Source organism: Rhincodon typus, chromosome 1 (assembly GCF_021869965.1).
Source record: "Rhincodon typus isolate 14 chromosome 1, sRhiTyp1.1, whole genome shotgun sequence".
NCBI classification, from domain to species: Eukaryota; Metazoa; Chordata; class Chondrichthyes; order Orectolobiformes; family Rhincodontidae; genus Rhincodon; species Rhincodon typus.
Window position 1 is genome coordinate 125,390,549 of NC_063332.1, and position 26,140 is coordinate 125,416,688.

A 26,140-nucleotide genomic window follows, 5' to 3' on the forward strand; every position below is an offset into this window, starting at 1 on the left:
GTGGGCAAACAAAAGTGCTCAGGCATGATTAAAATTTGGTGGGATTGCGGGGCATGCAATACCTTTGCCTTCTTGCCTCTGTTGCCATTTTACCAGTGGAAGTGTAGATGACATTCTTAAGTGGTTAAATAATGGTCATTTGAGGGCCTCTTCCTGCTGGCGCCAGTAAAATATGGGATTGGCACTTCATCATCTAAGTAGATCTTGTGGTAAAATGAGTTAGGTTGCTGGCGGACTGCGATTCCTTTTGATTGGGCACCTCGGCTGTTTTGAAGAAGGGTCATAGAATCATAGGATTCCTATAATTTAGAAACAGGCCATTTGGCCCATTGAGTCCACACTGGCCCTCCAAAGAGTAGTCCACCCAGCCCCAGACCCCACCCTATTGCCAAAATCCCACTTTTACTAAAGCTAATCCTTCTAGCCTACACATCCCTGAACACTGTGGGCAGTATTTAACATGGCCAATCCACCTAACCTGCACATCTTTAGATTGGAGGAAACCAGAGCACTTGGTGGAAACCCATGCAGACACGGGGAGAAGGTGCAAACTCAACACAGCCAGTAACATGAGACTGGAATTGAACCCAGGCCCCTGGCACTGTGAGGCAGCACCAAGCCACCATGCTGCTCCACTGGACCCAAAACATTAACTCTGCTTTCCCTCCACAGGTGCTACCAGACCTGCAGAGCTTTTCAACAATTTCTGCTTTTGTTTCCCACTTGCCTTTACTTTGACTCTCTTCAATGGGCCTGCCACAGTCTTAGCAGTGGCAGCCATTCCTGATGGTTACTGCTGGGTGCAAAGAGCTGCCAGCCCTCTGACTGCTGCCAGAGCAGAGTGGAATCTGTGATGTTTATTTTAAAAATTAATTCATGGAATATGGGTGTCACTGGCTGGGCCAGCATTCATTGCCCATCCCTAACTGCCACTTGAACTGATTGGTTTGCCTGGGTAGTATCGGAGGGCAGTAGAGAGTCAGCCACATTGTTGTGGGTCTAGATTCACTTTTAGGCCAGACCAAGAAAGAATGACAGATTTCAAGCAATTCATTAGCTGAACAATGTAAAATTGCTTTGTGACTTCCAGGACTGACAAGAGATCAGCTTGCCTAATGCTTTCTAGTCAGTGGTCAGGGCTATTAACTTCATGTAAAAGATGGATCATGACTTATCAGTGTAATAATTAATAGGTCAGGATTAATTTTCAAGAAGTAAAAAGAGAAAATGCTCAATATACTCAGTACATTAGGGATCATCTCTGGAGAGTGAAAACCAGAGTTCATTTTGATGACCTTTAAGGTTCTTGATTAGATTTGTAGCTCGGGTTGTAGATGCTGTGATTGGTTGGCTTGCCGACTGGTTAGTTTGCAGATGTTTCATTACCCTGCTCGGTAACAGTGCAGCCTCCAATGAAACGCTGTTGTGTTTGCCCGCCTGGACCCCAGAGTTTAAATACCAGGCAGGAAAACACAACAGCGCTTAATTGGAGGTGGCACTGATGATGTTACCCAGCAGGGTAATGAAATGTCTGCCAACTAACGACCAGCTCAGCGAGCGAACCAACCACAGCTTGATGACCTTTCATCAGAACTGACCAAGATCACTGACCTGTAACATGTGTATCTTCAACCAAATGCGTTGAAGTTGAAGCAAATAAATACAGGCAAACCTAGTTTGATTTAAGCAATATGGACTGGTGACAGGAGAGTAATCTGTTCCTGAATGGCAAGGCAGAATTATAATATGGTTATGAAACTGCAGGCCTTAGCTTTTAGCAATTATTTGGATTAATGTCTCCACGGTTTGGGAAATTCTATGGCCAAGGGAGGTGACCATGATCAATTGCAGCTGTTAAGTGCTGCTTCCTCCTCCTAAAACCCTCTCCCACAATCAATGACTCCCCCCACCCCGATCTCAACTTCTCTCCTGACAGTAATCTCTATCTATCTGCATCAAGTATTTACTGACATTCCAAACAGAAGATTCACTTTTCTGACTTTGATAGAAATTTCTAAGTTCACATTCCCAAAAACTGCATCTGAAATAGTGATTACAACTTATCCCAATATAAACCATTCACTGAGAAAAGTAATCAATTTTGAACTCCAATGCATAGGAAGACATACTTACAACATCAGAAAAAAAAACTCAGCATAGTTTTCACAATTTGTCTAAATCCTTTGCTTATTTGGAAGCTGTCTTACCATATTTAATTATAATAAAACTGTTCCTTCTATTTCAGAAACAAATGCTGTTGAGAGGACAAAATATACCTCAGACTCTTCTACTTTACAGTCAGCAAGCCTCTCAAACTAGCTGCTCACTGGGTGGGAAAATAAGTTCAAAAATTCCATTGAGAAACTCTCATCAAATTTGACTGCACTGCTGCCTTTCCTGTGATTATTAATTTATCAGCTCGGATATTGTCCCGCTCTTCTCCACATCCTCATAATTATTGAGATATTAATGATTCGCTCGAATTTAGTTTTCCATTCAGAATCCTCAAACAGCTGTCAAAATGTTTAGAAAATTAAAGATGCAATGATGAGAATTAGACAGAAGAGGGCAGTAATGGGCTCTACTGCAGTGAAGGAATTTAATTCCTTAGAAGCAGGGGAAACTGAGGGTGGAATCTTACCAACCCATGGATTACATGGGCAGAGAGGGTTGGGAGAACAGCATGAAGTCAGCAGTGGTATGTTTCCTCACATTAAAAGTTGGAAGTCCCAATTTTCCAACCAAGTACTGAACAGCATGACCAGATTTTCAGTAGAAATGACATGGGAACAATTCCCAACATGAAAGTCAGAGTGGTAACCTTGACACTCCAGCTTGCTCCTCTGGGACTTCCATCTTGGACAAGAGTCAGTTAGCTTTCAAGGTGTTCTTCATAGGCAGTGACTGCTTGCAGCTCCCATCTATCAGGATTTCTTGGTCCTAATTGGCAAAGCAGAGTGCCAATTTCCCTCTGTCTGATATTACTTGGCAATTGACAGGAACCATGCAGGGCAGCTCTGGATTGGCAGTTTTTTTAATGAAACAAGGCTGGGCTTTAAAGATGCTGGTGGCCTCACTGGGAATCTTGGGATGTCCTGGCTGTGTCTAGTACTTCTGCTTCCTGTGAGTGGGAGAATATGGCAGAGTCTCATGTGAGCATGGTGCATTAGTAATGAGTCAAGTTGGGAGGATAGTGTGAGAAAAATTGCTAGGGCTGATGGAGAGAGACTCTCTGCAAAACTCACCAAAATTGACACTTGGCCAATTTTTAGAAAATTCAGTCCCAACAAAATCTAAGATGCTTCCACCTCAAATCTCTTCAAGCACAGAGTCTGTAAGCTGAAATGAGAGTTGGAAAGACTTCGAAACAAGGGCATGTTGGACATTTCTGGACAATTTTATCCGGAACACAGTGACACCAGAAGGGAAAACAGATTCAAGACAGGAAGGATGTGACTGATAAGAAGCTGGGTAGTGGGGATTTAGGAGAGGTTGAAAAGGAGAGCTTGCATACACTGGCTCTGCCAATAGTTACAATACATTCGCCACCCACGAGGCCAAGGAAAATTACTGTAAATGAGGATAGCCATAATTCAGAGAACGTCAATGTGGCTCAGGAGGCTGCTTGGGGGTTGAAGAAGTGGAGACAGCAGGACAAGAATATAGCAGTAATAGGAACTCTATAATTAAGATGATAGGTGGTGCCCTCTGCAACCAAGAAGGAGAATCCTGAAGGGCATGATGTTTACCTGGTAGCAGGATACAATATTAATCATTGCAGGTGGAGAGGAAATTGGAAAGGTGGAGGATAAAACCAGCGGTCAAGCTCCATGTTCAAACATCAGACATAGGAACAATGAGGAGACTCTGCTAAAAGCAGTTAGATGCTAGATTAAAAAAGCAGGACTCAAAAGGTCATAATTTCTGTAATTAGAGCCATGTACAAACTGGCATTGGACCAGGCAAACTCAGGAAAAGTAACATGTTGCTAAAGGGCAGGTACAGTAAAGAAGGGCACTGGCACAGGCACAGTTCTGAGACAGGAAGGAGTTGGCATGGCACAATGGGCTCAATTTGAACTGTGATGGGACTCACGTCCTGTCAGAAATGGAGGTGAGAAAGACTTAAAACTGGTAAGCAGGTAGGAAGAAAACATGAACAGCCTAACAGAAAAAAAAATACAGGGCAGGGCTGTGGGAGGAACCAGATAGAGTAGGGATTAGTGAGACATGGCTACATAAAAATCAGGTCTGGATATGAAACACGGTCATGTATAATATGTTTAGAAAAGATAGAAAAGGAAAAAGAAATGAGGAGTGGTTGTACCTTTTCTAGCTAACGGAATGATAGTAGAAAAGAGGCCCAGAACTATCAATAAGGCAAAAATAGAACCCATACACTAAGTATAGCATAGATAGAAAATAATAACAAATCTGCCTAATTAACAGATTTATTGTACAGACAATCTGATAGCAGAAAGGACATGGAGGAAGAAACATGCAGAAAATTTTGTGACCTGGGATTAAAACATGGAATACGAAACCTAGGTGATTTCAACTATCATAATATTAATTGGAGAGAAGAGGTAGGTAAAGCAAATAAGGGAATGAATCTTCGACAATACATGCAGAACGCTTTTCGAACCCAGTATGTAAGAAGCCAAACAAGAGAGGATTTGTTCCTAAGTCAAGTAATGGAAATTGAACCAGAGTAAAAGCAGGAAACACCTAGTCAATAGTTCTTTGTGTTCTTTCATAGGGAGTGGGCATCACTGGCTGGACTAGCATTTATTGCCCATCCCTAACTGTGCAGTTAAGAGTCAAACATATTGCTGTGGGACTGAAGTCATACATTAACCACACAAAGTAAAGATGGCAAATTTCTTTCTCTGAAGGACATTAGTGAACCAGCTGAGTTTTTACAACAATTGGTAATGGTTACATGATCACTGTAAGACAAACTTTGTTTCCAGATCCTTACTGGATTCAAAATGCACTATCAACCATAGTGGAAATCAAACCCATGTCCCAGAATCTTAGCCTGTGTTCTGGATTACTAGTAAAGTGACTCTATAACTACACCACTGCCTCCATGTGAGTGACCATAATATGATGACAGATAATGTCTTCTCTTGTTGGGAAGAGGAAAGCTAAAGGTCATTAATGTTGTTCAGATCTTTAACAAGAAATCCAATGGAGAATCAAGAAAACAAATCTTTCCCACAGAGTAATAAGAATATGAAACCTGCTACTACAAGCAGTGGTCGAAAGGAATAGTTTAGATACATTTCACGGAAAACTAGATAAGGGTATCATATATCACATAACACAATTTCTTCGACATTTCTGGGTCAAAATCCTGCATCTCCTTTCCTAACAGCACTATGGATTTACCTACCTACCATGTACTGCAGCTCATCACAACCTCTTAAAGGCAATTAGGGGTGAAAACAAATGCTGAACTAGAAATTGAGATGTACAGTTGATGCATGAATGTAGGAAAATATTCAGGAGAAGGAAGTAGATGGTTACAACGGTAAATTTCGACAAGAAAATAAAGAAGGAAAACGAAGTGGAGCATAAATGCTGTCATGGACTGGATGGGCTGAATGGCCTATATATAAATAACATAATATAATATATATCATATATTATCTATCTAATAAAGGTCAGTGGCATAGGAGCAGATTGAGTCAGGGGCAGGATTGCTCAATATTAGGAATGCACATGGCCACCGCTTCTCAGTTGCTGGCACTAAGTCACTAAGCCAACTGCAACTGTCTGCCAGATGATTGGTGAACATGATCTGAGATGAAACTGACCTTATTTTAATTTTACTTAACTGCAACTATCCTTTGACATTACCTCTGGGAAATGAATGGAGGAACCCCAGAACTCCATTGCCCTTTGGACCACAAGTTTGCAATGCCACATGTGGTGTCCAGGTGAAGATGGCTCTTTGATATGTTTTTAGTAGCACCAGCCTGGTGTGATTGGAGTTCCCATTTATCTTGTTCAGGATTTCATTTTCTTTAAGGAAAAGACTGTGCACATTTAAGCATTCAATTATTTTTGTGAACAATGTAAAAATGGACCAGTGGGGATCATTTTTTTCAATCTCTGGTTTATCCCAACTGGTATATAGGAACCTTTCAAAATTAATGTGCAAAACCTCAATTATCAAGCGATAATGTTTGTGGAAGCTTGTTAAGTGCTAATCGGCTGCATGTTTCATACATTACAACAGCAATCATGCTTCAAAATGTACTTCAATGGCTGTGAAAGCTCTTAAAGCAGTCTGGTGGTCAGTATATAAATAAAAGTCTTTCTTTCATTTTAATGCATCAACAGTTTTGAAAGTTCCAGTAACAATAAAGTATATCAAAATCAATCTGTCTTGGGCAGAAGCACCTAAACTGAGAGTGGGTAGGAAATTAACAGGCTGCAGGAAGATCCTAAACAGCCCTTACTGTCATCAATGTCAACACTAAGATTGTCTGTCTATTTACACCTTTGTAACATCACCGGACTGCATCCCTGTCTCTGCTCATTTGCCTCTGATACTCATTAATGCCTTTATTACCTCTAGACATGGCTATCACAATGCACTCTTGGCCACCTTCCCACATCTTACTGTCTGTAAACTGGAGGCCACTCAGTCTGCCCCCTATCCTTAATCACACAAAGTTCTGTTTACTCATTACTCTTGGGCTCACCAATGGTCAACCAAAGCCTGAATTTTAAAGTTCTCTATTAAGTTCAAGTCCTTCAATAACCTTTCCCCTCCCGATCATTATCATCTCTTCGAGCTTCACAACACTTCAAGATCTCTGTGGTTGTTTAATTCTGGCCTCTTTAGAATCCAATGGCAGTGGCAGCTGTGCCTTAGCCTCTCAAGGTCTTAAGCTCCGGAATACCAACCGAAAATCGCTCTGTCTCCTTACTTGTTGCTGTTTTAAGCTGTTCAATAAAACCTACCTCTTCACCCAAAGTTTTCACTATCTGTCCTGATATTGTCTTCTGTGGTTCAATATCAAATCTTACTTTAGAATGCTTCTGTAAACAGTCTTCGGAATTTTAGCATGTTAAAAGCAGTGGTGTGATATGAAGATCAGTTATTGTTGTTGTTCCTTTAATGATGTTGCTATCCTTTCAGGCCTCAAAACTGTTAGAACTATGTCTCTCTTTTTGAGCATTCAATGTCTGCCCTTCCACCATGATTCACTTCATTGTGAGACAATAAATGTCCTCGAGAAAATCACATGATTGCCTATCACAGGGCTATGAATTCTTGATGGGCTCCATGAATTTCACTGAGACGTATTAGATGGGAGAAAGCTACTTTCCTCCCTCAACACAACCTGTTGATATTACACAGTTATAACTCACTCACAGAGAGACACTCTTTCAAAAAATTCTTCCATTAAAGATTATGAACAGCTCTCAGACATATCTAGACATCAATTACATAATATAGTTGACTATGTAATTTCAAAGCAGTTAAGTTTTCTGTTGTTAATTTAGAACACCCTATTGCAGTTTCCTTCGGGCAAAAAAGACACAAAACATAATAATCTGCTTTAATTGCTTGTCATGCTGCAATATAAAATTCTGATCTGAATCCCTAATGATCTCTATTATCAGCAACATCTGTCTGGATTTGGTTAGACGAGTTCTTATAATGTTTCTAATCATAATCTACCTGCTAATCTGCCCTGTCATATACATGACAGCAATGCTAATTAAGTAAGAACATTATTTTGAGTCCTCCTTCTTTGATGTTATTATAATTTGTGATTATCAAACAGAATATTATTAAAGGACGCACAAATTTAAGGATATAAGATCAAGTGTTATTTTCCTTACTGTTGAAAAACAAACTGCTCCACAGTGAAACATACATTTCAACTGTGGAAGTTTATGAAAGCTAAAAATGCTGACAATAATCAAACAAAAATACTCCAAAAACATAGATTAGAGAATACCTGAAAGGTAAGAATAGGCTAATAAATTTCAGAATAGATGCAATAAAGGGTCTCACCCAAAACCATAACCTTTCTACTTCAGATACTGACATTCTGGTTTGCATTGCTTTTTACATCTCAAACTTTGGCAGTGAATTCCAGACAAGATCAAGCATGAAGGGAACACATTTACATGATAACAATTCTAATTGCCAATCCTTCCGTTCATTACAAACATTCTTACCTCCAGTCTGGTTCTATCCACATCCTTTGGTAGCTTGACACGTGCTTTCATTGTAACAGCTAACATTTCATATGGATAAACCTGAAACAAGTTAAAGTAACTGAACAGGACAAACTCAGTTGTAACTCTTTTTTTTAAATTTCTGATGGCAACTTAACATCTCAGGAAATCTTAAGGCTGGAAAAGATCACAGATTCATCTAACCTACCTTTTTGCTATCCCATTAACCTCTCATCTCACTTTTATTTTTTAATAACAACCAGACATTAGCTTGACATTTTGAGAGATTACATTGTTTTTCTATTTTTTCTTTGTCATTATTTTGACAATAATTCTATAATTTCTCTACTTATGTTGTAATCTAAATGCATGATTTTACACTTGCCTATTAAAACTGAATCTGCAATTACTATCTTAGGTTGCTATAAAATCTACATCCCTATGGATCTGGTGAGAACAGTGGGCTGAAGGTATCAGAGAAGCATGAGCAAGAGGAATTTAACTGGATGTTGACATCACTGTATACAGAAATAGTAAGTGAGCAGTGAGAGTGGAGAAGATTACAGTAAGACAGGCAGCTTTGAGTAGTAAGAATGAAATTGCTGAAGGAGAGGCAAAATGAGTGGCAGAGTTAGCTCAATTGGCTGGATGGCTGGTTTGTAATGCAGACTGATGCAAACAGTATGAGTTCAATTCCCATAAGGTCATCATTGAAGGATTCACCTTCACAACATCTCCCCTCACCGGAGGCATGATGTCCTCCAGTTAAACTATCATCAGTCATCCCTCTCTCTGGGAGTATGGTGACTTTAATGCCAGCATTTTGAGGAGGAGAAAATGCAGTGGGATATATAACTAGAGGAGTTGGCTTAGATTGGGGAAATGGAATGGGGTAAAAATTGTCAATGATTCAGGTTTCAGTCAGACCTAAAGTATTAATGGATTTTTGGAGAATTAGGTTATCAACTAATTTTCTATGCAAAGAGAGGGATATTTTTGCAGGGATAAGTTATGAGCATAACAGAGAGGGAAAACAAATATGTGTTCAAAGGGTTGGTAATGGAAAGAGGGCTCCAAGGGAGATAGACAAAGTTACCTTTTGCGGATCAGTCAGTTGGGCAAAAAAGGAATCATTTCAGATTGACTTTAAATATTGTTTTGAATAAAAGATAAGTCATTTTTGTTTTCTGTTCCTTTCTCTTCCTAATCAGTGATACTTGATAACGATTCATTAAAATTAAAGCTTAAAAAACAACTTTAACTTTGATGTTCTTTCTGTCTACATGGTGAGACACATTTGCCTTTCATACTTCAATGATGGGATTGCTAAAATCAAGAGCTCATTTTGTAGGGAATCAATGATTTGGCTCCTGTGGTACCATTCTGTAGCTCACTTAAAATGCTTTCACTATTCAATACAGAATTGAATAAAACATGAGGGAAAGAAAGATCGAGGATTTAACCTGGTCAGACGCACTTGGTAGATGGTGGATAAGACTTAAGTTGAGAAGTCAACTTCTTACCTTGTATTCTGTAAAGACAAGAGATCATTTTAATGAGATTTGAGGAATGACTTTAAAGAATTAGAACATATTACTGAAAATCAAAACAGTTATAGATTTTGAAAATCAATTATGTACTTGAAATGTTTTCTCACCTCGCATTCCCCAGCTGGTATCATGATTTGATTCAAAATCTGAAGTCTAGAAACGAATCATCAAATAAGTATATTAGAAGCTGTTATGAATGTCAAAAACATTGACAATTGTGTGAATGCATTGTTCACGAAGGTTAAGAATGTCAGATGTGCAGGTGCTGGTGTTGGACTGGGGTGGACAAAATCAAAAGTCACACAACACCAAGTTATAGTCCAACAGGTTTAGTTGAAATCACAAGCTTTCGGAGCGCTGTTCCTTTGTCAGGTGAAGTTACTTCACCTGATGAAAGAACAGCGCTCCGAAAGCTTGTGATTTCAACTAAATCCATTGGACTATAACCTGGTATTGTGTGACTTCTAAGAATGTCAGATGTCATAAACTGAAACGTTCCAAAAATAGCAAGTTTCAATTAGGCTAGGTGAAGAATAATACCCTAATATAATAAAACAAATAACTGTGGATGCTATTAATACGCTGTTTAGTCTGGTTCACCAATATACAGTCATTGTTAATATTCCAGTGCCAGCAGAAATGGTTAGGCTTGGACAGTTTTAGATCCAGATTCTACAGGCTGGTACAAGAGCTGGATACGAGCAGGCTGGTAGAGCAATCATAAAACAATCATTGGCCAATCACCAAGCTACCGAACCGTCAATCTTTTGATCAGGCTATTAGTGATTCTGTATGAAACAAAGAATCTGACAATATTATTTGTGGAGAGGGAATCGCAGAATTAATATTCCAGGTTAATGTCAAAGATTCTGGTATGTTATACCTTTTCTCCAAAGATACTGCCAGATCTACTGAGCGTTTCTTGCATTTCCTATTTTTATTTCAGAAAAAAAATGTAGTGGACCCAAAAGCCTTTACTTATGGATACTACTCCTGAATGTAAAAATGAAATTGGCCAGTTTTTGGTGATTTCCAAAAACCTCTGCTTCTCCTCCCTGCCGCAGCCATCCAATTCACACCCTCCTCCAACCACTCCACCCCACAATGGGGCCTACAGTCATCATCGAAAGGTTAGAATGACTCACTTCTCACACGTTGTAGGCCCCTATTAAACCAGGAAAACAGGCAACACTGAACAAGGGAATACACCAAAATTTCAGAACCATTAACTTTTGTGGTGTTCATTTCTTTCTATTTACACCAGTTTTATATTCCCACCCCTGCCAAAGAAATAGGCTTTTAGGAAGTCTCTTATATATTGAACCAAATTAGATTTAGCTCTTACTCAGACATTCCAAAGATGGTTATACATCATGTTCACTATTACATTAACAAACCTCATTTAAAGACACAAATTTAAAACATAAAACCTACTTACCTTGTGTAATTTATTTTTTCCATAACCAGGAAGGGAAGCTGATTTGGAATGAGGAATTCCTGTAAAAAAGTAATTGCATTTCAGTAACTAAGATTTATTTAAAATAGTTTGTTTGATCTACTCCTCAGTGGGTTAAACAATATCCCCCAAATAGACAAGACATTCAATGCTACCCAGTTTAGTGAATAAGATTATCAATTGGTCAAACAACTAAATGAGAATTAAACTGTCAGTGTGCAGAATACACCTACTTGTTTGAAAGAGTGATTCACTGCTTGACCTTTGCAATAGTTCTCTGTCAGCAGCAGGACTTCGAGATGATGTTTTAGGGTCCAGTTCAGGGGAGACAGCTGTGGCATCCATTTCCCCCTTCAGTTCCAACCAACTTGTCTTCATCTAGAAATGATATCTACAGTCAACGATTTACTAGTGGCTTCAGCAATAAAACCAAACTATAGATGCAATCTGATGCAGTTTTTCTTACTTTTTAAAACTTGCTGAACAAAGCCGGATGAAATACCAATCTGAGATTTAATTTATTGTTGTATGATTTCTTTCTAACTTGCACATATCTTCAAATGATCAGTAACGAAGAGGAAACTATTCAGCTCTTCTAACATATCAATTCAGAGATACCCTAGAATCCTACAACTCCAAAATCAAATGGTTTGCTAAAATATTCCAGGGTTTTCATCTTCCATCCTCGATCATAAAAGAACTACTAACATCAGTTCTGAATTTATTTTTTATGAGCTTAAATCTGTGCACTCTTATCTGACTCTCAAAATGTAATTTAAATTAAATATTTTGGACTTGTATCTTCCCATTGACTATCTAATACTTGTTGCAGCGTTCAGTTTCATAAGATAATGGTTTGAGCTGTGGTGGTTAAATCTGTGTTAAGCATTACTAGTTGTAGCTCAGGAGCCCCATCTTGCATACCAGTGTCTGCCTCATTTTACTGTGGAGGAAGATAGTAGGCTGAGAAGGTGAGAGATTTGCTGGCCTCTGTTTTCCTTGGGACCGCTTCTCACCCAGCTGAGCCTTTTGTCTTGCTCGTGTTTTCCAAGTCCATCCAGACAGTCAGCCTCCAGAGGTCATGACTGTCAGTGACTGTGACAATGGCTGTCATTTTCATAAAAACCAAAAGAACTGTGGATGCAGTAAATCAGAAACAAAAACTGAAGTTGCTAGAAAAGCTTAGCAGGTCTGGCAGCATCTGTGAAGAGAAATCAGAGTTAACGTTTTGGGTCTGGTGACCCTTCCTCAGAACTCAAACGTTAACTCTGATTTCTCTTCACAGATGCTGCCAGACCTGCTGAGTTTTTACAGCAACTTCTGTTTTTGCTGTCATTTTCATATTTTGCTTGCAGGTGCCCTTGTGGTGAAAGTGTGGATATCCAGGACAGCATAATCCAGTAAATTCACTGTCCAGTAGATCTTTTGGTATACATCTGTCATACATCTGATGAACATGGCTGAGCCAGTGCAGATGTTGCTGGCTTCACAATAAGTGTACGCTGATGAAATATGAACATTCTAGGATCTCTTAGTTGGTGACCAGGTTCTGCCAAGTGATGCTGAGGATATATCAAAAACCTTGAGAGTGTAGAGTATTCAGCCTTTTCTCCTATCATGCAATGATTGTCCAGGTCTCACTGCAGAGGAGTGCACTAAAGAGGCAAATTTGATACACTTGTAGTTGGCATTCTCAGTCGGGTCATTGTTTCTCCGTATTCTTTTACTCAGCTGAGATGTAACAAATGAAGATTTGTGACACACATATTGATTTCAGGATCAAGTGATGGATTGTTAGTGACCGAGCAGCCCAGACATGTGAGCTGTCAATGTGTTCAGTATCACATTGTCAATGTTAATAGATGGCATAGTGACAACTCCCTGAACCCATTACATTTGTCTTCATGACCATGGGTCAGAACCTTGAAGTATTATGGGCATGTATAACTTGTAATTCAAAAATGAGTTTTTAAAGGATGGCCAATACAGTTAAAAATGTAAAGACTGCAAATGTAAGTTAAGTGGCTGTCTGAAGAGAGAGACCATGGAATGTCGCAGCTAAAGATGCAAAGAGAACTTCAAACAACAACAGTCAAAGGAGGAAGAGGTAATTAAAACAGAATGTAATCTCTTGTGACTACAAAGATAACAAGCAGTTGACCATCCCCTTCTCAACAGCAAGCCAATCCTTGTAGATTATGCCACAAACTGCAGACCCACTTTGTGTTTTTCCATTTGAATACACAAGTGTTAAAAAAGAGAGTTGCAGATCTACTGGAGTGTACTAGTAAGACTGAGGTTCTCATGTGTGCCAGTGGGCTTAGGTACCCTCATATATGAACTTGCTTTTGAGCATTAGTAGCTTGTGAAGGTCACAGTCAAACATCTATCCCCTCATCATTCTTGCATTGCAAGTAAGGAGATTCTCTTGTTCTGACTGCCAAAAGTCAACTAGTAGCAAATCAAGCAAAACAAACCTCAACCATCCTGCAAAACTAACATTATTGGTAACCTCCAGCGCAATGTTCACAATGTTTAATTATCTGTTCTACTTGAACAGTTCAGAGACTGATCCATCTATGTGCTTTGTTTAAATTTTATCTTTTTGACCCAGTTTTTATTTCTAATCTGCATTGTGTTACTAATTATTTTACATGTGGTACTCAATAAACATACAATTTCATTAACTTAAGAAAGCCTGGTTAAATTGATCCTTTGAAAATGCAAGTTCATTTGGTTTTGGGAGATGAGAATTTGCGAAGGAAGGGATCACTTCTAAATTGATCTTGTTGCAACCAACTAATAAGGTAAGTGAATAAAGTTGAAGAGGTGAAAGGCATTTGGTTAGGTATATGAATAGTAAGGGTTTAGAGGGAAATGGGCCAAATGCCAGAAAATGGGACTAAATTAATTTAGGATTTCTGGTCAGCAAGGATGAGTTGGACAAAAGCGTCTGTTTCTGTGCTGTACAGCTCTTTCACTCTATGACTCTATAGCTCATCCTTTCTCATCTGGTAGCTTAATATGCAAATATCCCACCTGGAACCAAAACGGATTGGGGAATCTTATGCGGGGTGTGGATGTAATATGATGATGGTCAAAACAAACTCTTTAAAATTGTGAGAGAGTCTGTCAATTTTCTGCTGAAGGGTCTTCTCTGTATGAAAAGGAAGTATGGCAATGTCAGCATACAGCAACTTTCTGATGAAGATTTGATGTAAATTTGTCTTGGATCTCAGGCAAATAAGACTGAGTATCTTTTTGTCAGTTCTAGTGTGAAGTAGACATCCTCTGTAGATGACCAGAAGACATATGACAGCAGCAATGAGAGGATATGCCAAAGTGTGTCAGTGCCAGATCATAACTCTGTTTGACATCATTGTAGATTTCAAAGAGTTCTGACAGTAACCCATTTGGCTGACTTTACGTGTCATGTTGTCACTGAAAGAGGAAATTACAATGAGTAGCTTCGGCATGCAGTCAATTTTCTCCAGCAGTTTAAATAGACAATGTCTGCTCACAGCTTTGAATATCTTGGTGAGATTGATGTGATTGAAACCAGTCTGCTAGAATTAATTGCAATTGAGATCCAAGTGAGAAATCTCTGAATGCACTAATGGCTGTTCAAAGCAAAGTCCAAGAAACTATTAAGTAATACATCAATCACTACTAATTATTACTTTGCTGAAATGGTCAGATGCTGTTTGACACAGAAGAAGTTAGAGACATGTATGAAGAAATCAACAGGCAACAGAGCCATCAGCAAAGAGAGTAAGTACAGTAAAAACAAAGATGGGCATGTCATCACTAACAGGAGTAAACAGTGGAGAAATGGGTGAGACACTACTATGAGCTGTAGTCTAGAGAGAACAATGGAACATATGAAGTTCTAGACAACATTCATGGCATAATGAACCCACAGTAGAGGAGCTCATCAAAATTACTAATTCATTGTCATGGGCAAAGCTCCAAGTGCTGACACTATACCACTTGAACATATCGTGCTTGTAAAACTGACACTCCTGTAGCATCTGATTAAACTTCTCTGTCTCTGATCATTGGAGAGGGCTGTGCTTTAGAATATTTGTGATGCAAAGATTGTAACCCTGGACGAAAACAAATGCAAATGCAGCAATTACACCAATCAGTTTGCCATCTCCCTGATGAGCTTTGTAGAAAAAGTGTTTGTCCATTGTCCATGTTTCCCTTATCAGATTGCAGATGGTTTCAGATCTGGAGGTTTTGCAATTTACATGATTTTATAAACCTGATGGCTACTATATAAATACATCAGATTCAATCACAGTGCTGTTAGCCTTGAACCAGTCAGTAACTTTCTGCTCTTGCTTCCCATATGTTGAAGGGACACAATTGTAGCTGGTATATTTCATGTCTGGCCATTGTTTTGGAAAGATACTTAGTTTTGCAGATTTTTTGAGTTTCTGAACTTGTGGTTCCTTTTGACAGAGATTGAATTCCAGCATTTAGGGTCAGAGTGCGTCCTTCTGTTGTCCTGTTTCCTTTCTTTATGGCTGGGAGCTAGCTGACTTCCAGACAGTCCCTCTACCTGCAGTACACGGGTGACGTAAGGATAGTTCTTCAACTGTGACCTTCACAGCATACTTAAACTCAGGCTGGTACATGAGAACATTTAGCCCTACTAGTGCATTCCAGTAGAGCTGAAAAAGGCTTTTTAATCCCTAGTCTTCAACTAGAATAACACATAACATGTCTGTAGTTTGGGACATAACCTGTAGTGAGTGGTCAACCTCTCATTATCTTTGAGATCACAGTTCAGTCTGTTTTAAAGTGCTTCTTTCACCCTTTCAAAGACTGTTGTATGAAATTCCCTTCACATCAGTAGGTATGACATTCCTTAGGTCTCTCTCTCGACAGCCACTTAATTTACATTCACAGCTAATTTTGGCTGTTATCAGCCCTCTTGCAAAGAACAACGTATTTTGAAATTGCAAGTTTAAAAAGTGCGCAATACTTTGGGGTTCTGAGCTGTGGTTATGACATTGCATGTGTTGAAATGGTGTTCAGAGAGTCACATCTGATGACAATAAGATCTAGCTGGTGTCAAATCCCTGATTGTTCCTTTAAATTTTTCCATAGCCAAATAAAATGTGATGCTTTTCTTTCAGCATTCCATTCTCAGTGAGTCTGGTCTCATTTAGGGAAACAATGTTGATGTTCAGCCTCGTCAAGGTCCAAGTCTTACACACATTATCGACCATCTGCAAGTCATCTGTCAGTTCTGTGTGCAGAATCCTTAAGTGTAGTGTTTATTCTCTTTGCTTATTTATTTGTTTGCCAAGTACATGAGATTACATCTATTTCCTGAACCCAGGCTCTAAGCACCATGCACCCACTGAAGTGGATGGATTGTGGATAATCAAAACCTTGAGGGCAGCTCAATTTAAAGTGGGTGGTGGCCAATATTCCAACATACTCTAAAATGCAATGGAAACTATCAACATCTATGGAGCTTACCAGTGGCCATGCAACTTCAAGGGAACATTGGCAGACTAGTGGGACATGACGATTCCTCCTACTTGTCAGAGACCAGCCCTTTGCACCCATTCTCTCAACAATCCAGTTGGAATTATCAGTCATAACTGCTGTCGTATGTGTTAATACTCTGCAGAGAAACGGGGGGCGGGGGCACGGGGATGGGGCCAGGGGATTAGGTGATGTGTCGGGGCAATGGTCAAGGTGACCAGCAAATGGGTTAAGGATTGCGGGTCCCAGGTTTCAGGCCAGCACCTAATGGAGGGTATTGGAGCCTGTGTGTGAGGAATGGGGTGGATCGGAATGTCAGAGTGGGTGGGCAAGATAGAGAGACAGTGTTGACAGGGCTTTGGGCTAGCGGCAAGGGTGGTTGTCAGGTCCAGGTTCTTGGGGAGGAGGGAGCACAGAAGCATATTGGGTTGGGGGAAGTGGATCTGGTCAGGGTTCCTGGATGGTCTTGGGGGAAAATGTAGTTCGGCGGGGGGTGGGAGTGATATATTGGAGGTTCAGCTTAATAGTTAATAGAAGTTAGACTAGGTATTTAATTGTCTAACTGTTCCCCGGAGTATCTATTAGCATGCAACTCCAGCCTGAGCTGCTCCAATGACTATCTAGCCATTGGAAAAGCTGGACCATTTTTGGGTCTGATATCTGTCACTTGTTGAAAAATTTGTGCAGAAAATTACCTTCAACCACAAATTCATCTGCTAGTGTTTTTTTAAATTCACTCCTGGGATGTGGGCATCATTGGATAGGTCAGCATTTATTGTCCATTTTTAAATGCACTGGAGAAAATAATGATGAGGATCCATCTTGAACTGCTGTCATATTTGAAGTATAGGGGCATGCAGTGTCATGTTAGGAAGTGAGTTCCAGGATTTTAACCCAGCAAAGGTTAAGGTCTGGTGATAAAACTCCAAGTTAGGGTGGGTGTGTGACTTGGAGAGCAACTTGCAGATGCTGCTGGTCCCATGCATGCCCCTTGATGGTGAACAGCCACTGGAGGAACAGTAGGTGAGTTACTTGCTGCTGAACTCCCAGCCTATGAACTACCTTTGCAGTATTTATAAATAGCTTGTCCAGTACAATTTCTGATCAATGGTAACCCTCAGGATATTGACAGTCGTGGTTTCAGTGATGATAATGCCACTGAATATTATGGGTTGATGACTAGATTCTCTCATGATGGAGATGGTCATTGCTATCACTTATTTGGCTCAAACATCACTTGCCATCATCTTGAACCCGGACATTGTTCAGGATTTCCTCTATATGGACCCAGATTGCTTCAGTGTCTAAAGAGATGTTAATGGTCCTGGATGTTGTGCAATCATCCATAAACATCAGCACTTCTAACCTTATAATGGAGAGAAGGTCATTGATGAAGCAGAATAATGTCTTCAAGTTTCAGGAGGAAAGAAAATGGTGGATTCTGTTAGATGGATTCCTGAGCAAACTGTGAAAGTCATATGGCTTATCGCTTCATTTTTATAACATTCAAGCCACCACCAACACATAGGCTGACTGGTGGTATGATGGTCTCTTCCTATCAGATCTGTCCTGTATGCCCAGAATCTCACCTCCTCCTCAATGCTGTCCATGCAATGTCTGCAGTGGAAAAGATATCATTGCTCATCTCCTTTTGGAATGTGCCTTTGCAAAACAAGTCTGTAAAGAGGTGCAGGGATTTTTGTCAAGATTCATCCCAAATAGCTTTGTAACGGACCACACTGTGGTTTATGGGGTACTCTCAGGGACACACCAAGATAAACATCAATTGGCGCTAGAGGTTGATCAACTTGGTGAAAGATGGTTTTCATTTTGCCAAAAAATCCACCGGTCTTTCAGTGTAAAGAACTACTGACGAATGAGTATGCAGACTGGCACATTCTACGGTCCAGGTGTATGTGCTGAGGGGTGCTCTAAAGTTTGGTGGCAGCTGCCACAGCAAATCAATGGGAGAAGGTTGTTAAGACATTCCTGTTATAGTATATAGATGGGCTGAGAACTGCGCAAAATCCCTTTGGCCATATTCTTTGCATGAAATAAATATTGTTGGAACGATACAGAGAAGGTTAGCCTATTATGGTAACTGTGGTGAGGCATGACAGTGCCTATATCAAACTTCATGTAGTACCAACTTTGAACCTCATGTTCTTTTACAAATTTTGCGAAAAAACTATATCTTTGGGAAAAAAAATCTTGAAGCTCACTCATGACATTTAATCCTATTACTTATACTGAACTTCAGACTGAAGAAGTCACACTGGACTCAAAACATTGACTCTGTCTTCTTTCTCCACAGATGTTGATAGACCTGCTGAGATTCACCAGCATTCTCTGTTTTATTTTCAAGACTAATAGGTGGAATTTTGTTATTATTGGACTAAGGGGGAAGCAGCCAGAAAATCAGAAGTTCTGGGTTATCCTGCACAATTATGTTCTTCACAGCTCATTGAATATTCGTGAATAGGTGGGTGGCAGATGTTTCGGGTGCCATATATATAGAAGGTACCCAGTCACTTAACCTCTGATCATGAACGCCACTTGTCCCTGAAGATGTCAGAAACCAGGCATAAAGTGGTGTCACATGTTAGCAATACCTCCCTAGAGGTTCTTCTGAAAGCTGTCCAGGAGGGAGGGCAAGTTCTTTTCCCTGCGGATGGCAACAAGATGCCATCTTGACTGATGAAGGCAGCCTGGACAGAGCTGACTGCAATAGTCAAGGCCATCGGTGACTCAAGAAAACATAGCTCTAGTACCACAAGAGAATAAATTATCTGCTCCACTTGGCCAGGGTGTGGACAACCATCTACCAAAGCTTCATGCTCCTATGTATGTCAGTTAGCAATGTCAGGTTGTCACTAGCGAGGAATGTCACACACCAATATTTGGTGCTAGGCTGCTCAACAGTAACCTGTTTATTGACACCCAGTTTGTGCTTTGCTAGAGCAACTCAACTCCTAATCTCATTACAGCCTTGGTTCAAACATTGTTAAAGGAGCTGAATTCCAGAGGTGAGGTGAGAGTGACAGCCCTTGACATCAAGTCTGCATTTGATCCTGTTGTGCATCAAGGAGCCCAACAAATTTAGAATCAATGGGACTGGCAAAAAGCTCTCTGCAGCCATAGGGAGGTCAGTCATTTCAACTCCAGGACATCTCTGCAGATGTTCCTCGGGGTAGTGCCCTAGGCCCAATCATCTTCAGTTGCGTCATCAATGACTTCCCTCCATCACAGGACTCAGAAGGGGGGATGTTTGCTGATGATTGCAAATGTCCAGCACCATTCACAACTCCTCAGATACTGAAGCAGTCCATGCTCAAATGCAACAAGACCTAGACAATATCCAAGCCTGGCCTGAAAAGTGGCAAGTAAAGTTCACTCCACATAAATGCCAGACAATGACCATCTCCAGTAAGAGACAATCTAACCACCACCCCGTGGCATTCAATGGTGTTACCATCACTGAATCCCCCATTATCAACATCCTGGGGTTACCACTGAACAAAACTAGACTCCCCATGTAAATACAGTGTCTACAAGAACAGGTCAGAGGCTAGGAATACTGCAGCGAGTAACTCAACTCATGACTCCCCAAAGCAATCCGCAAGGCACAATTCAGGAACGTGATGGAATACTCCCCACTTGCCTGGATGAGTACAGCTCCAAAAACACTCAAGAAGCTTGACACCATCCAAGACAAAGCAGCCCACTTGATTGACATCACAACCATAAACAGCCACTCCCTCCACTACCAGCAGCTTGTACCATCTACAAGATGCACTGCTGAAATTCACCAAAGATTCTTAGACAGCACCTTCCAAACCCATGATCATTTACATCTAGAAGGGCAGCAGAAACCTGGGAACAACACTACTTGCAAGTTCCCCTCTAAAACACTCACCCTCCTAACTTGGAAATATATCATCATTCTTTCACTGTCACTGGGTCAAAATCCTGGAACTCCCTCCCTAATGGCATTTTGGTGCCTATAGCACATGGACTACAGCAGTACAAGAATGCAGATCATCACCACCTTCTCAAGGTCAACTAGGGATGGGCAATAAATGCTGGCCAACCAGCGATGCCCAAATCCCATGATTGAATAAAAAAAAGGCATCACCATCAGATGCCTCATGTTCAATCCATGTCTGTTACTTCATTGCACTGACCAATGCAGCACCATGGACACCACAGTGGTACTCCTTCACACACATATGCCAGGGTTCACACTTAAAACATAAAACTTAAAAGGAGCTGCAGCACTGAGCAGCTCACACGTCATTAAGTCATAGATTTTTCCAGCACTTCTTCCAACACGAGCAAAACCCTTCAATGAGAATGTCGGCTCCAGTTCTGTATGGGTCCCATTCCTTTCAATGCCTCAAGAGTCAAAAGCTTTCTCCTCTTGCACAATCTCTCCAGCCACATATTTATCAGCTCTGTCTTCCTACTTCTTTATTCATTAGCACGTGGTACCATGAAAAATCTGGAGATTATCATTATTGATGTCCTATTTTACAAACTCTCTCCTAGCTCCCTAATCTCTTCCTTGAGGGTCTCATTCTTCTTTCTGCATGTGACAGTGGTGCGACTGCAAATCAAACCCTCCGTCTATTCACTCTCTGTCTATTCTGTCTCTTAGAAATGCTTTGCAGCCACACAGTGACATCTTTGACCCTGGCACCAGGAAGGCAACTATCTTGGAATCACATCTGGGGCCAGGAAGCACAAGTAACAGGAGCAGGAGTAGACCATTTGGACATTCAAGCCTTATACACCATTCGTCTATCTTAAGGTCATATTCCTACATTGTCCCAATAGTCCTTGATGCCTTTACCGTATAAAAATGTATCACTCTTTTTCTTGTATCACTCTCTTTCAATCAGGGCCTTGGCCTCCACAGCCTTCTGAGTTAAAAAATTTCACAGATCCACTACCTTTTGGGTGAAGAAATATTTCCTCTGCTCAGTCCTAAATAGCTTACCCCATTTCCTGAAAGTGTGGCCCCTGATTCTAGACTACCCAACCAGAGACTGCTCCCCTATCTTATGAATTCTCTACCAGCATTGGCCTTCCATTCCACTTTCTTCCCTACAGTGCGTGGAGCCACCCATGGTGCCATGGACCTGGTTCTGGCTGTACACCCCAGAGAAACCATCATTCTCAAATATGACTACTGGTTGGACAGCAGTATGCATTCATGGTATCCCTGTATTTCTTGTCCTTCTAGCAGCTTCTCATTCTTTCTTTGACTTTAGTACATTTAGTCGTTGTTTTTCCAATTATACCCCATTAATAAACATAGGATATTTTGAATTTTTTAACAGCAATGTTATGGAGAAAAAGGCAAGGTCTCTTCAGTTCAGTATTTCTAATTGATTGTGGTCTGTGAATACTTCAATGATGGACATTATAGAGAAACTGCAGAATCATTAACAGTGCCTTTGGGGTTTCTGCATTTAACTGCAGACGTCTGGACCCAAAAAGTTGCTGTCAACTTCAGAGCATTCTTCAATTGCTTCTGCAAAATCTGGACTATTAAATTGCTATAGCATGCTTCTCCTGGCCAAAATGGTTAAGTCTTTTTATTTAAGTAAACATAAAGAACTCTGGATGCTGGAAATATGAAATAAAAACAGACCGTGCTCTTCATCCAACACTGGACTCCAAACATTAACTCTGTTTTCTCTGCCAGATCTGCTATGTCTCTTCAGCACTCTTTGCTTTTGTTTTAGATTTTTTTTTGTGGTCATTAATAGGTAGAGTTGGATGCCTTAATGAACTTCAGAAGTTCAGAAAAATTTCCAAAAAAAGAAAATTTTGAAACAAAGCCAATTTGTAAGGAACCTTTGGTGTGGTGAGGCATGACTACACCTAAGTGAATGAGCTGAGGTGATGACCACTTGTATCTACATCATCCACTTATAAGCACGGAAAATGTAATCATGTCACAGTTCTTTTGAGGATGGTATGACTGTTATTTCTGATTAGCTTGCTGAGACATAACATCATATCTATACATGTCCAAGAAACCAGACATGCAAATTGCTGCTGTTAGTCATGGAAAACTTTCCAAAGAGATGCTAATTGCAAGAAAATAGACGAAAATGTTATCCTTAACAGTGGTGGTTATGTGTTTTTAGATAAGGAGTAAAATCTTACACTTTAATATTCCTTTCAGAAGCAAATACCTTCAAACTGCAGAAATTACTGATGATTGTAAGCACCAATGAAATCGCCACAAAAATCTGACTATCTCCAAATAAACCAGACTCTGAAATCATGCCATGGCATGCTTGCACATGAATTGCTGGTTTGAAATTGCTCTTTCCACTGTACTAGCAATGACATTAACCCTTATGTAAATGAGCTAGGCCTTTCACTAAAATGCCAGAGTGAGCAATTTCAGATCAAGATATAAAATGTTGTTACTAAAACATGATCTAATTTCAAGGCCCTTGTATCAGAATATATGTAATAAAAGATATAAATATATTATGTAATGCATTTATATAGCTACTTTCATGACCACAGATTATTGCAAAAATGTTTTACCATCGTTTAAAAATTATATTGAAGTGCTAGCACTGTTGTAATGTGACAGCTAAATTTCATTATGAGAAAATGCGCATATTCTTCAATAAACTATGTTAATTAAGTAATAAAGGAAGGACTCTGGCGGAAATTATCCCTGCTCATCTTCAATTACTGTCACAAGATTTTCCATGTTCATCTGGTTTTATGCCTCACCTTTTTGCCATCTTGATCCAAATAAATTTGTCCTCCAACACCGTCTTCACTCCAAAATCCTTTGCTTTGCCAATCACCTACTGTAACACAATACTGTTAGTGTCAACATGGAAAATTGAGTAAAACGTCTAAATTCTAATTGCTAAATTAATGATAAGAAATATAAATTCCCAAATTTCTGCATTTGGGAAAATTCTGATGAATGCTGAGGGTGCTTCTTCTGTCCATGCTCCCCTCTAATGCCAGACAATTTGAAGCAGGCATGCTTGCAGTAAAAGAGCTGTAAGTGGGCTTCTGAACAGAAGTTAGCCTGAGATAGATGACTGACAGACTAGCAAGTGATCAAAGACTGAACCAAATGTTGTACTGGTCTTTGACCTGTTAAAAAGCATGGTATAAATCTAAAATACCACTGATATTCTGGCTGGTGTATCTCACCAATTCCATGACTAGAACAGGTGCCAAACACTTACTGGGCTAGCTTTTCTAAGAAAAAGAATCCAAAATTGTATTTAATTCAATTTCCACCAGTTGACATTGGTGGGACACAAACTCATGTCACCACAATATTAGCCTGGGGCTCTGGATTACCAGTCCAATGACATTATCACTACACTAACATCTCCCTGAACGAATGTAACCACTCCTGAATTGGTAAGCGTTATGTTGATTACATACTTGAATAATATTTTGAGAGATAGAATTAGAATTCTTGAGACAATCACCTGAAAGATACAGAGAAGAATTTTATTATTCCCTGCCTATGGTTTGCAGGTGGGGGACTGTAAAACTCCTGAGGCACCTTCTCACCTCTCCAAGACCTGTCCACAATTTTACATTGGCCGGGCAAGGCCCAGACAGTGTGTATGGCATTACACTATTTGAAATGCCAATTATTGTCCACTTGAGGGCTGCTTCCTGCTGAGCCTCAAACTTGAGGTTGGTAGGAGGAATTTGGAGGCAGTGGGGGAATCTAGTAGGTCAACATGCTTTGACTTCTGAGATAAAGAGGAGGAGCACCTCCCACAAGAGCATTTCTTTCCACATTGGGCACTGCAAAGTCTGTACCCTACAGGTGCTCCCTCCCACTGTGCCCCCTTCATCACAGCCTCATACCACTCTGCTCTCTGATGCAACTGGCACAACAGATTTCTAGCTGGATTCAAGGCAGAAAACAGAGCAGGTGTAAATGATAGCCATTCAGAGTGACAGAAAGTGAAAAGTGGTGTTTCACGTGGATCAGTGCTATTCAAAATTCAGATTAGCGATTTGGTCTTTAGATTCTATAGCATAATTTTTCAATTTGCAGATGCTACAAAATTGAGATTGGGATGGTGGCTGGCTGAAGAATTCTCAATACTGAGGAGGACTGCAACTAACTAGAACAAACAATTCATAAACTTTTACAATGGTCAAATAATTGGTAGATGAATTACATTTTGGTAGGAAGAATAGGGGGTTCATTTTTAACTTAGAAGTTGCAAGTTTAGGTGGATAAGACATATGAATGTATGTGGGGATGAGGGAATGTGAAAGAGTAAGCTGCAGGAGATTTTGTTTTTTTAGCATTTTTTTTATTGTTGGTGCTAAGTGTCAGATCATCAAAACTGCCCTTTCTCATAGCCGCCACTGAATGTTTTTTGTGGGTGGCAGGCCTGAGTCCATTTAATATCCGACCCTCCCCCCTAACCAAGAACCAAAATTAGAACACCTTCTCCAAAGTTGGGTTTATGGAGTCAGGGATTTTTCTGACTTGGGAGTGAAAATTCAGGCCATCTGAAATGCTTGATAGAGCAAATGCAGGAAAATAGTTTGCTCTTCTGGGGAAAAGCTTCTAATCTGTCAGGGTCAGGAATGAGATGGTTACCTCTGCAAGTAGCGTGTATTTAGATCTTAGTATTTCTAGAGTTCTGCTTACATTTGCTTTTCTCTGGGTTAAAAACTTGAACAATGCAGGCCAGTAATCCTTTAGTTGTCAGGGGACATCTGGGAGCTGAGGAAGATGCTATTTTAGGTATGCAGTAGCAGATTTCTCTTGTTCCAAACCTGCTAAGCAAAAATGGAGCACTATAGTGAGGCCATGGTTTGGGTCCTCAGTAAGAGAGGCCAAGGCCATCCCAAGTCTCTGCCTACTTAAGTTCTTAGGCAGGGTTCTTTTCCTTCACTTGTCTAGACGGTTCTCTCTCTATCCGAGAAGATTATTAAATCTTGCAGAGGGTGGGGTGAGAGCGCTGTCACGGTGCCTAATTCAGAGACTGGACATTGACAAGAGTGGACGGGTTGGAGGGATGGGTGATGATCCATTGACAGTTTCTTCTTTGGCCTTCTCATGATCTTGTGACTCGAATAGGTATTTTTCTGCAGTAGCTACTACCCCTCCTGTGATGCTGCTGAGCGTGATAGCTGACAATGTTGGATTGGCCGGCAGCTCTCAATAGTTGATATTTCCACATCGGGATCTTGATTTCAAAGAGTGCCTGCCAGTAGCCTTGCCACTGCCTGACATGGTCTGGTGGACCTTCGTGAAAGAAGCAGAACGTATGTTTCACTGGCAGGTGAGATCCCTGATGCCTCAACAAAATTCCACTGTTAGATATAGTAAGAACTGCTGATGCTGGAGTCTGAGATAACACAGTGTGGAGCTGGAGGAATACAGC

The 26,140-nt window shown here is 40.3% G+C and overlaps 1 protein-coding gene across 1 annotated transcript in view; it reads right to left on the reverse strand.

Annotated features, from left to right (window-relative positions):
• ablim2 (actin binding LIM protein family, member 2) overlaps window positions 1–26,140 on the reverse strand; it is a 320,054-nt gene that overhangs the window by 43,895 nt on the left and 250,019 nt on the right. The window contains exons 14-19 of the mRNA XM_048604650.1: window positions 23,484–23,560; window positions 11,447–11,591; window positions 11,196–11,254; window positions 9,865–9,910; window positions 9,731–9,738; window positions 8,208–8,288 (exon numbers count right to left, since the gene is read on the reverse strand). Of these exons, the coding sequence (XP_048460607.1) occupies window positions 8,208–8,288; window positions 9,731–9,738; window positions 9,865–9,910; window positions 11,196–11,254; window positions 11,447–11,591; window positions 23,484–23,560 (416 nt within the window). The remainder of the gene's footprint in view (window positions 1–8,207; window positions 8,289–9,730; window positions 9,739–9,864; window positions 9,911–11,195; window positions 11,255–11,446; window positions 11,592–23,483; window positions 23,561–26,140) is intronic.